At 36.8% G+C, this 12731-nt stretch overlaps 2 protein-coding genes across 4 annotated transcripts in view; one reads left to right on the top strand and one right to left on the bottom strand.

Moving 5' to 3' along the window:
* Positions 1-8440, bottom strand: part of Mat1 (CDK-activating kinase assembly factor) — a 538684-nt gene extending 530244 nt beyond the window's left edge. The window contains exon 1 of the mRNA XM_068346118.1: positions 8323-8440. The gene's annotated coding sequence lies outside the window, so the exon portion shown is untranslated. The remainder of the gene's footprint in view (positions 1-8322) is intronic.
* Positions 1-12731, top strand: part of LOC137616401 (discoidin domain-containing receptor 2-like) — a 196550-nt gene that overhangs the window by 90707 nt on the left and 93112 nt on the right. For all 3 annotated transcript variants that reach the window (XM_068346113.1, XM_068346115.1, XM_068346114.1), the window contains exon 3: positions 11446-11548. In XM_068346113.1, the coding sequence (XP_068202214.1) occupies positions 11446-11548 (103 nt within the window). The remainder of the gene's footprint in view (positions 1-11445; positions 11549-12731) is intronic.

Raw genomic sequence — 12731 nt, 5'->3', positions numbered from 1 at the left:
TTCCTCGACGGTTGTGAAAATCTTGATAAACAGTCAGCAGAATTTTGTTTGGTGAATAACATGGCCAAGGGTTATTTCAACCTTTACACTTATCATGAATTATTGCTCAATAACTGTAAAGCTAGGCAACTGATATGTGTGTGATCTACAATGGCATTTAATTTTGCGAACTTCAACAACGTCAGGTTATGGACGAAGCGGAAGAAAACACGTTTATCATAACAAAATTAAGCGATTTGGCAAAAATTCTACTTAGAAATCTCGAAAGAATGGATGATTACATCTATTGCTTTTTGAGAGAAAACTGTTTTCTGAAACTCTCTCTCATCATTATCATTATCTTTAATAGCTAAGCTACAGCCCTAGTTGGAAAAGCAAGATGCTATAAGCCCAAGGGCTCCAACAAGGAAAAATAGCCCAGTGAGGAAAGGAAATAATGAAATAAATAAATATTAAGAACTTATATTTTAAAAACAGTAATAACATCAAAATAGATATTTCATTTATATAAACTATAAAAAGACTTACGTCTGCCTGTTCAACATAAAAACATTTGCTGCAAGTTTGAACTTTTGATGTTCTACCGATTCAACTACCCGATTCGGAAGATTATTCCACAACTTGGTCACAGCTAGAATAAAACTTCTAGAATACTGCGTAGTATTGAGCCTCATAATGGAGAAGACCTGAGTATTAGAATTAACTGCATGCCTAGTATTACGAACAAGATGGAACTTTCCGGGAAGGTCTGAATATAAAGAATGATAAGAATTATGGAAAATTTCATGCAATATGCATAACAAACTAATTGAACGATGGTGCCAGAGATTAATATCTAGATCATGAATAAGAAATTTAATAGACCGTAAGTTCCTGTCCAACAAATTAAGATGAGAATTAACAGCTGAAGACCAGACAGGAAAACAATACTCAAAACAAGGTAGAATGAAAGAATTAAAACACTTCTTCAGAATAGATTGATCACCGAAAATCTTAAAAGACTTTCTCAATAAGCCAATTTTTTGAGCAACTGAAGAAGACACAGACCTAATGTGTTTCTCCAAAGTAAATTTGTTGTCGAGAATCACACCTAATAAAAGTCATACAAAGTTAAAGAAACATTATCAATGCTGAGATCTGGATTTGAGGAGCCACTGTCCTTGATCTACTTACAATCATACTAGCCTATCGATATTAGGGAACTCGAATTCAGGTATCCTCGACAAAGTGGAATCATATGCCTTCCATCTTTACAATCCAAAATATACTTGAAACTTGAATTGGATTCATGAGTTTGGGTCAGAAAACCTGGCATTGGGGCCTGGGTGGCCACTCAGTGACCCTTGGCAGAAAGAGGAAACCCTACCTTGCATTATGACGGAAAATCTAAGAGGTTGGACAGCTATATGCAAATTTGGAAGCGGAAACAGAGAAATAGTAGAAGGCTTAAAAGTGTGAGCAGCTGGGACTGAAGGAACGCTACAAAGCTCTTTCAAAGTAATATCTATGGTGCACCCGGTACTTGCAACTTTGCTTAGCCCAACTCTGTTCCATCAAATTGTTCCTCTTCGCTGGCTTTTAATGAAGGACCCTCAACCACATGAGTTCTTAAAAGACAAATTTCGATTGGTCTACAAATAGAAAACGGGGTTTCTTTCTCTATCGCTGCAAAAAAAAAAAAAAAAAATTAAATAAACCATCAAGGTCATAATAATGCTTCACTGTCATTCTTCACTCTTAAACTCTGCATCTCGTTGCATGAGATTGATTGATTGATTTAAAGTTTTCTGGCATCCTGACAACTGAGGTCATTGACGCCGACGTTGCATGAGAAGATGATGGCCTATCGTCACCCAATGAAGTTATTAATTGTCAACTAAACTAAAGGTGATGATCCAGAGGGAAGTGACAGTGACAATGCCCTAGAAACCGATTACATATAGTAACGAGATGGGATTGGTTGATTTAATTAATGTTAGCTGGTGTCAATGTTGACATAGGGCTACTTAACTGATCAAATGGAAACCGAAAACCTTGAAAAAATCTATCATTAAGAATGTTTCTGTTATTAAATGAAAAAAGTTTATAAAAATAATAAAGCCTGGTTTCCTTCAAGAGTCCTCACCCATAGCAATTATGCGAAAAAAATAGAAAAAAAAGACAAAAAAAGTTTAAAGAAACTGTACTGCAAAATAAAGGTATTACGGCTAGAGTGGATATGAATGTGTTGAGGTGGTTTGGCCATGTTGCGAGAATGGAAAATGGCTGTCTGCTAAAGAAGGTGATGAATGCAAGAGTTGATGGGAGAAGTACAAGAGGAAGGCCAAGGTTTGGGTGGATGGATGGTGTGAAGAAAGCTCTGGGTGATAGGAGGATAGATGTGAGAGAGGCAAGAGAGCGTGCTAGAAATAGGAATGAATGGCGAGCGATTGTGACGCAGTTCCAGTAGGCCCTGCTGCTTCTTCCGGTGCCTTAGATGACTGCGGAGGTAGCAGCAGTAGGGGACTCAGCAGTATGAAGCTTCATCTGTGGTGGAAATGTGGGAGGTTGGGCTGTGGCACCCTAGCAGTACCAGCTGAACTCGGCTGAGTCCCTGGTTAGGCTGGAGGAACGTAGAGAGTAGAGGTCCCCTTTTTGTTTTGTTTCTTGTTGTTGTCGGCTACCCCCCAAAATTGGGGGAAGTGCCTTTGGTATATGTATGTATGTATGTATCATATATATTACTTAAAAGCCCTCTGCCTAATTGTGGCTACTAAATTGATATCGCCCAAAAAGTGCAACTTAAGAAATTACAAAACATAATAAACAGAGGAGCAAGACTGATGAAAGGTGTCCCCCTAGAGAAAGGATCACCCCTATAGTAAGTGATTTACATTGGATACCAATTAAAGCGAGAATTGAATTTAAAATATGTACAATAACCCAGTAGATTGGGTTGTGCGTGTATTGTACCACTATATAAGGGTAAGGGAGATGTGCATGAGCGTTGTAATGCAAGGGGTATTAGTTTATTGCGTGTAGTTGGAAAAGTGTATAGTAGAGTACTGATTAATAGGATTAAGGATAAAACAGAGAAGGCAATCTTAGAAGTACAGGGTGGTTTTAGAAGAGGTAGGGGTTGTACAAATCAGATTTTTACAGTTCGGCAGATATGTGAGAAATATTTAGCAAAAGGTAAGGAGGTGTATGTTGCGTTTATGGATCTGGAGAAAGCGTATGATGGAGTTGATAGGGAAGCAATGTGGAATGTGATGAGGTTATATGGAGTTGGTGGAACAGTGTTGCAAGCAGTGAAAAGTTTCTACAAAGGTAGTAAAGCATGTGTTAGGATAGGAAATGAAGTAAGTGATTGGTTTCCAGTGAGAGTGGGGCTGAGACAGGGATGTGTGATGTCCCCCTGGTTGTTTTATCTTGTATGTTGATGGAATGGTGAGAGGTGAATGCTCGAGTGCTTGGACGAGGATTGAAACTGGTAGATGAGAATGACCATGAATGGGAGGTAAATCAGTTGTTGTTTGCGGATGATACTGTACTGGTTGCAGACGCAAATGAAAAGCTTGGCCGATTAGTGATAGAATTTGGAAGGGTGTGTGAGAGAAGGAAGTTGAGAGTTAATGTGGGTAAGAGTAAAGTTATGAGATGTACGAGAAGGGAAGGTGGTGCGAGGTTGAATGTCATGTTGAATGGAGAGTTACTTGAGGAGGTGGATCAGTTTATGTACTTAGGGTCTGTTGTTGCAGCAAATGGTGGAGTGGAAGCAGATGTACGTCAGAGAGTGAATGAAGGATACAAAGTGTTGGAGGCAGTTAAGGGAGTACTAAAAAATAGAGGGTTGGGCATGAATGTAAAGAGAGTTCTGTATGAGAAAGTGATTGTACCAACTGTGATGTATGGATCGGAGTTGTGGGGAATGAAAGTGACGGAGAGACAGAAACTGAATGTGTTTGAGATGAAGTGTCTAAGGAGTATGGCTGGTGTATCTCGAGTAGATAGGGTTAGGAACGACGTAGTGAGGGTGAGAACGGGTGTAAGAAAGGAGTTAGCAGCTAGAGTGGATATGAATGTATTGAGGTGGTATGGCCTTGTTGAGAAAATGAAAAATGGCTGTCTGCTAAAGTAAGTGATGAATGCAAGAGTTGATGGGAGAAATACAAGAGGAAGGCCAAGGTTTGGGTAGATGGATGGAGTGAAGAAAGCACTGGGTAATAGGAGGATAGATGTGAGAGAGGCAAGAGGGCGTGCTAGAAATTGTGACGCAGGTCCGGTAGGCCCTGCTGCTTCCTCCGGTGCCTTGGATGACCGTAGAGGTAGCAGCAGTAGGGGATTCAGCGTTATGAAGCTTCATCAGTGGTGGATAACGGCGGAGGGTGGGCTGTGTCACCCTAGCAGTACCAGCCGATTTAGGGCTGTGGCACCCTAGCCGTACCAGCCGATTTCGGTTGAGTCCCTTGTCAGGCTGGGAGAACCGTAGAGAGGAGAGGTCCCCTTTTATGTTTCATTTGTTTGATGTCGGCTAACCCCCAAAATTGGGGGAAGCGCCTTGGTGTATGTATGTATGTATTTACAATAACCCACCACGTTATCAGAACCGGTCGTCCAAAATATTTGAGAGAATGGCTACATATTGCGTATCCAACAAATCGTGTCGACACTAGAATAGTTACAGATGGCTTCATACTATTGAATCCTAGATATATGTCTACTGTAGGCTCCAGAGCCTTTAAATATGCGGCCCCGAGACTATATAAGCTCCCACGAGACATCCGAATGATTGAAGACATTAAGGCTTTCCGGAGGAAACTGAAGACTTTCTTATTTCATCAGTCGTATAACAGTGATGATTTAACAGTAAATATACAATACGTGATATGAAACGTTAAATACTCTGAACGAACAAGATATAACGGTAGTGGGGGTCCTGTAGAGAGTGGGGTTCCCCAGCTGTATGGGACCGAAATAGCAGCCGTCAAAGTAAGTAAAGTAAAATGTTATCGTTAAGTTGAATCTCCGTCTTACTTTGACAGGTCAGGTTTTACACTAAAAGTTTAGCTACGTAATTATGAATAAACGGGTAGATGGAAAAATTCATAAACATAACTAAATCACAAGTTTAACTTTCCTTACATATTTTCAAATTCCAAAATATTATTAAATGCAACTTCTAATCACTAGGCAACAATTTTGAATAAGAAAATGAAGGACTATGGGCTCGTCTTCATTGGTTTGACGAGTTCAATGTCCGCACCTGGCACCTTATTCCTCACCCCCCACAACCTTTTACCCCACTTACGAGCCAACTTTAGGCAAGACCCCATGCTAGAGTGGGGCTAGTTTAATATAAACTGGAACAAACAATGCGGAAAGTTTACTAATCCAAGAGACAAGTTTCGAAATTGTATCAATATTCTGGGCGAGTCGGAAGTGCACGAAAGAGAATGGTCATGTTCGGAGAGTCTCTCCTTATAAAGAAGGTAGCGTCACGTGGAAATTTTCAAAATACGTATCCCTGAACAAGAGGCCGTAAAGGAAATTGGGTTTAGGTTGAGGCCCATTGCCGAAACAGTTCAAGACAACGAGGAAGGACGGATGTGTCTCTTGGAGCAATCTCCCAGACCAGAGAACAAAAAATATTTAGCTCTAAAAATAATAATCCTCTTGTCACATACACTGAACAACCCAAACAAAACATTAAAAAAAAGGAAGTATTTTGCACTGTGTAAAGACATTAAAAATTGAAATTTCTTTCCGGTAGATGCAAAAATACAGAATTAAAACGCTACATGAATGTTTATTCACACGGAACCAACAAAAATACCTAACAGGTATAAAATAAAGGTTCGATCAAAATTACCACCTTAGAGAGAGAGAGAGAGAGAGAGAGAGAGAGAGAGAGAGAGAGAGAGAGAGAGAGAGAGAGAGAGAGAGAGAGAGAGAGAGAGAGAGAGGAAAATGATTGCTTAAATGGGTACACAGCGATGGGGTCACGATTACCTCATCGACGCCCTCCTAACACTAATTATATGAGGGTATTCCGTATTCGATGTAATGGTGAATAACAGCTGGGATCGCGTCTTTTATTATATCATCTTTCCCTTTTTGACTTCCACCTATTAATGTCACCCGCATCAAAATACTGTATTCACTAAAATGTCAGCGAAGTGTTTATGAAAATTGACTTACAATGTGAGTATATTTTTCATTTTTACTAATTTTAGTTTTCCTTTCAGCTTGACAGAACACCGCATTATACTACCTGTATCCTTGGCCTAAAAAGTTTAATACCTACACATACATACATACATACATTCCCACACACGCACACAAACATATACTGTATATATATATATATATATATATATATATATATATATATATATATATGTATATATATATATATACATATATATATATATATTTATATATATACTTATATATATATATGTATGTATATATATGTATATAAATACACACACACAAACATATATATATATATATATATATATATATATATATATATTATATATATATATATATGTATGTATATATATATATATATATATATATATATATATATGTATATAAATACACACACATACACACATAATTATATATATATAAAATGTGTGTGTTGGTGTGTGTGTGTGTATAGTGTTCTACATACTGATGTATACCCATACAACACAAGTATATACATACATCGATAAATGTTTACTTTATTAGATAACTAAGATAGCGGCAATGTGTGTTCAACTTATAAACTTATAATAAAAGTTCTTTAGAATATAATAATCTTATAATCAATACTGACAAAATATAACCTTTAATGAATAGGAGTTCAGAAAGCGGCAGTGAGGAAGACAAAGAAACCGGGCATTTTCATTCCAAATATAACGACTATTGCATTCCAACCAAATTTATAATGATGTCTAATTAATCATTATGATATGGTTCCCAACTAAAAAGCAAACTAGACTTTAAAATTAAAAAGTTAAAAAAAATATAGTTCACCAAAATAAAAAGACCAACACATCCAACGCTTCATTACCACGAAACGATAAATCAGGATGGCGAGGAAGCCTTTATTTAGGCCTACCTCTAACGAGCGGCTCTTTAGACTTTAAGCCCTGAATCATATTTCCCGTGCAACTTGAGGAAAAACATAGCAGCTATATTTCCGTATTCAGATTAATTAGACGTTAATTTTTTATACATAAACAAAAAGGAAAACGGGTATACCCAGTGTACTGTATTCAATACATATATAAGAAGTAATAACATCATGGTTTGCTTTTATTTCGGGACGGTTCAATCTTCAATAATCCATAGGGCCCCAACCGTAAAATGGGTCTGTAATCGTAATGTAACACTACGATAGCAAATCTGTCATGGTATGGAACCGAAAATTTAGCCACACCTAGCCTTTCATTTTGAGGGGGGAGGGCGCAACGGGCTTTTTTCACATCAATAGTAGCGTAACCATTCATTCAAGTTTGGCTATTCAACAGTAGACAAGAATATGCTACGGCCGAAATATCAAATGAACACGTATAATATATCAACGAGTCAAGAAGACAGTCCTTACTATAAATATATTACAAAAATGTATATCTTACAAACAACGACTTCTTATCAATTTCCGATATTCCCCCACAAACAAATGATAAAGAAATTGAAGATTAGAATCCACACACACCCTCTACCATATTCTTTCTTGTACGGTGGAAATTTCAAGTGATACCAACCCTCCAACATTTAAGCATTATGGTGTCACACTGTTACAACACCCCTTCCGTCCTCTAAACATTTCGCAAATGTCCACACTTTACACTCTGGTGATACATAGCCTTAAAAGTTCAAAGATAAGGTAAAAATATTTCACTTTGTTCCTAAAACTCTAAAAATATTTCACTTTGTTCCTAAAACTCTAAGTACATCAAAGTTGCATTAGGAGTACGGCATATCTTGGCGATATAAACCTAACCTAGATTATAGTTAATGAACGCGGGCATTGGTTATCCAACATTCGGGAAAACAAATTGCCTTGGCACTTGATATGATTTATACAGTTTATAATATTCTAGGTGCTCAAAGCTTGATTTCCTATTCCAGATACCTAATGCTAAAATAATTACAGATCCTAGGCTTTCCTCTAACGGTTAGCCTATCATCGATTCGTCAATTTCCACCTAGCTCGGCGAACGCCACTTACTTTGAGACTAGGCTATCTCAAACTAAACATTTGAAAACGGAAGAGACATGTGTTTACAAAAATGACTATCATGATTGGGGAAAACGATCACCAACTTAGCATACGTAACCTACCTTCGTCATGTGGCTGCACGATATTACGAAAGATAGCTTTTACTTATCGTTGTCACTTTTGTTAAGTTTAAACCAAGGGAACTGTTTTCGTTGAGATACCCACGGGGTAGAGGAGGGTAGTTGTGTCAATATCAATAACCTTATTTTATCGGGAGTTATGAAATCACGGAAGGTTCACAACACAAGAGTAAACAAACTGAGAATTCGACAGACATTCTACCCAACACGATTCACGAAAAGACCAGTTTGTTGGTTCTACTTCCCTCTATTTCTAAACCGTTGCCTCATTGTATTTAAGCTGACTGAATAATGTTTTTTATACCACTGGTGCGAATGAGATGCTAAGTTATCATGGTAGTGAAAATATTGTTGATTATGTCTGTGTTAAGAAAAGTTCGCTTTGCTTATATTTATATTCTATGTAAAATCATTAGTAATTGTGTTTTGGTCTTCCATTGACATTGGGTGTACGAAGGGAAATCTAAGAGCATGTTTGCAAATGATTTTTTTTCCACACTGTAAGTGGGACATTCAAGTGTTTGTGGTGTGGGTGATAGTACTGTTTGCTTTATCGGATACTGAGTAAAAACTTATATTTTAGATATATCTGGAAGTGGTAGGACATGATTAGGTTATTAAAAGGAGTGTTTGTCTCTCTCAGGATTCGCTTCGTCTGTCGTCTTTTTATCACTTTGATGAACCAAGTGGCATGAAAGAACTTCATATTTTCCTCAAAACGTACACAAACTTGCACGTGTATATATGTGTTTGTTTGTTAATATTTCTGTTTTCAGCAGTCAAGGTATAAGGCTGTGAATCAATGCCCTTAGCTACTCTAGCTGCTATCCAGGATTTCCACCTAACTTTGATTTATCCTGCACAAAGTTATTAACAGTTAGTATTTTGTTTATATGCTATTAGATTCGTCAAAATATACTCTTTTATATTTGTTCTTCTGGAACTATGTCCTTATAAAAGATAAATGGCAAATCGAGTTTTGTTTCACCTTTTTTCTCACATTTCCATAAATTTCATTCCATTCAATATGTTCCCCTTTCTTTTCTGGACTAAGATTAAGCTAAGAATTAATTTCACCCATGGTGCTGATACCATAAGCAGCATATAATTTGCCATCTTCTGTAGTTCTACTCTGAAAAAGATATCTTTCTTCACTTAAAATTGCAATAGTAGTTGTTTTGTTTTTATCGTTTTAATAGTCCATCTGATAAGCCTCAGATTAGTCGCTAAGAGACACCAAAGTGAGTTCGATTTAACTGTGTCCCTTTTACAGTAAATTATCAACTTATGTTTTGATTTATTATGCATATACAGCAACCAGTAAGGGGAAAGGAAGATGTCTGGTTTGAAGCTTGTTTCCTCACAAGATACTTGAAGCTCTTAAAGGCTCTCTTTTCTCTAGTGCACGGGCTTCGTCCCTTAATCGTGCAACCTGACCATTTCTAAGCTATTTTACGCTTCCAACTTCCTGTTGATGGAAATTCTAACTCGGTTTTGATATTTAAAGGTTTTAACGCTGTACCATTCTCGAAGGTCCTTTATTAACTCCACCCTCCACATTTTGCTGAATGTCACATATAGACAAATTATTTTTTATTCTGTATAGTTCATAAGGATAATTTTATTGCTACATCAGTTACTACTATTTCTAAAGAATACTTTTGTAATTTATGCTGCGTTAAGACTAAGAACACATATTTAACCTGTTCTTATCTCACTTCGATGTATTAGTTGTTTTGTTATCAAAGTTCTTGCGCCGCCTGGAAAAAAAAATGTTTGTCAATATTTTTGGTCTCTGAAATGGTGTTCTTATGCAGTAGTTAAATAATCTATTAACATCTTATTTCAGATTTCTTCACATTGATTATAATGGTTTCTATCCTTTTCACAAAATTTCAACATTCATGATGTGCACCTGTTTATATTGTATCTATTCGCAATAATAGCCTATTTCTGTGTGACATCTTTTGATAACTTTTATTACCTCCGTCAACGAAGTTGGGTGAAGGTTTTGTTTTTGTCCCTGTTTGTCCATTTGTCTGTTTGTTTGTTTGTGAACAACTTCCTGGCCACAATTTTCCTCATAGAGTAGTGAAACTTTCAGCGATTAATTCTTATAATGAGATGTGGAAGTGATTCAAGTTTGAAAGTCCTAGGTCAAAGGTCAAGGTCAAGGTCGGGCAAAAGTTCGACCGAATTTATCCTAACTTTAACCCCAAGTTCCCACATGATTGTTACACAGCCTTCAAAATCAAATACGCTTACTGTCTAAACTGATTCTGGGAAAGGCAAGCTGGTTTCCAAAAATAAGCTACCGTGGCAGAGGTCTGCACTCGCAGAGTTGTTTTTCTTGTTCCATCTTATTTTCTTTTTCAATATAGCCAGTGCCACTTTCTGCGAAACTGAGTCTTGATACCACACCAGCTAAATTTTGATTCTGGAATTGAGTGCAATCATAGATAATAATTTTCATACAGGCTTAAGAGGTAATAAATTTTTGGGCTAAGTGTAACAAATGAGGAACTATAATGCTGAGTGGACTTCGTAATAAGTCGCACCAATGGGAACATTAAAAAGGAAATGCATTTCTTATTTCATACTTATGAATATTTTTGTCTTTTGCCAAAGTTGTCTAAATGTTATTGTGGTGCTAAAAAGACGAACATAGGTTTAAGCTCCATTGACGCTCATTATTCCCACGGATCCAGTGCGAAACTATGGTCCACATTCCATGTATCTGCTACTTGGAGTTTCTGAAATTCCTTACTCTAGTAGCTTTTTTACGATCTATTATTTAATGGGGGAGACGCAGTTTACAGCTATAGAGTGGTAACCCCTCCCTCCCCCCCCCCCTCTCTCTCTCTCTCTCTCTCTCTCTCTCTCTGCCGGAGTGTGGACGGTTCTGAGTTTCGTGTGTTGGTACTATAATGCCTTGTGCTGTAAAAAGCGAGGTAACGGAAAGTGTAGGAATCAGCTACACGAATTTGGGAAATCTCTTGGTCTTTTGTATCCTTTTTATTGTTTTGTCTTTCATAACATTTATTTTGTTTACATTCCACCTTACCATAAGTTCTCAGATATCTTAATCTCGTCTTCTATCCACAGGGCAGTGCGATGGTGCTCTTGGGATGCAGTCTGGGGCCATCCCCGACGAGCATATATCAGCGTCTTCTTACTACGACACGGCTGTCAACGCCATCTATGGCAGGTGAGAATAAATGGAGATTGTATTTGTGAACATGAATGCCACACATACATCATATATGCTTATATTGAGCAGCTGTGTCCTCTTCCGGGTGATCGCTTACAAAAGAAACGGGTCGCTGCCCCATTCCCTCCTAAGTGCTACACTGGGGAATGGGAAACCCCTTTTCCCTGAACATAAAACCCCCTTTGCGGCAGCATATTGACCACTCTCCCCGCCCCCCTTTATTGTTTTCACCTCTCACCGGCATTTTGCATGCACCCTTTTGCCTCTTGTTTATCAAGAACCTTTTGTTTCCGAGACTTCTGCGTCCATCCAGCCCAACACTTTACTGTACTTAATCCCTAAACACGTTTCGTTCGCCCATTTTGCCATCCATTTGTTTGTTACTTTCCCCCTTTACTAGAACAAAAGATATGTATGGTTTACTTATTGTTAGACAGATGTTCATTATGTATATATATATATATATATACTGTATAATTATATATATATATATATATATATATATATATATATATATATATATATATATATATATTATATACATATATATATATATGTCTGTATACATTATATATATATGTATTATATATATATTTATATATACATATATATGCGTATATATACTTTAAATGTATATGTATGTATATACTGTACTGTGTATATATATATATATATATATATATATATATATATATATATATATATAATATATATAAATATATATATATATATATATATATGTGTGTGTGTGTGTGTGTAATCATGCATGTGTATACTCATACACATAGATAGGTATAGATATATACTGCATATATACGTGTGTATTGGAGCACGCATGTATACATGCGTGCGTGTGTGTGTTTGCTTGATACTTGTGTTCCTTATGTTGATTGTCTTCTTTAGTATTTATTCACTATAAATTTCAGTCTAGTCTAGTCTAACCTGTCTTAGAGGACGGCATACATACGTGTACTCTTTTGTACATATACATGTATAAATATATACTTATAAATATTGAAATGGGGACTGGGTAAATAGATTATTGTCTGTTAAAGATTTCTTTACTTAAATTACAGATGCGAAGATTATCCACCAATACCTATTTTTTTGGTGGATAATCTTTGAGTGGCTTGAGTGACATGACTTTTATGAAATGTCAAAATTTACATGAATTATTCAA

Source organism: Palaemon carinicauda, chromosome 22, assembly GCF_036898095.1.
Source record: "Palaemon carinicauda isolate YSFRI2023 chromosome 22, ASM3689809v2, whole genome shotgun sequence".
Classification (NCBI taxonomy): domain Eukaryota; kingdom Metazoa; phylum Arthropoda; class Malacostraca; order Decapoda; family Palaemonidae; genus Palaemon; species Palaemon carinicauda.
Note: the sequence above shows the minus strand (reverse complement) of the source record. Positions and strands in the feature narration are given on the sequence as shown.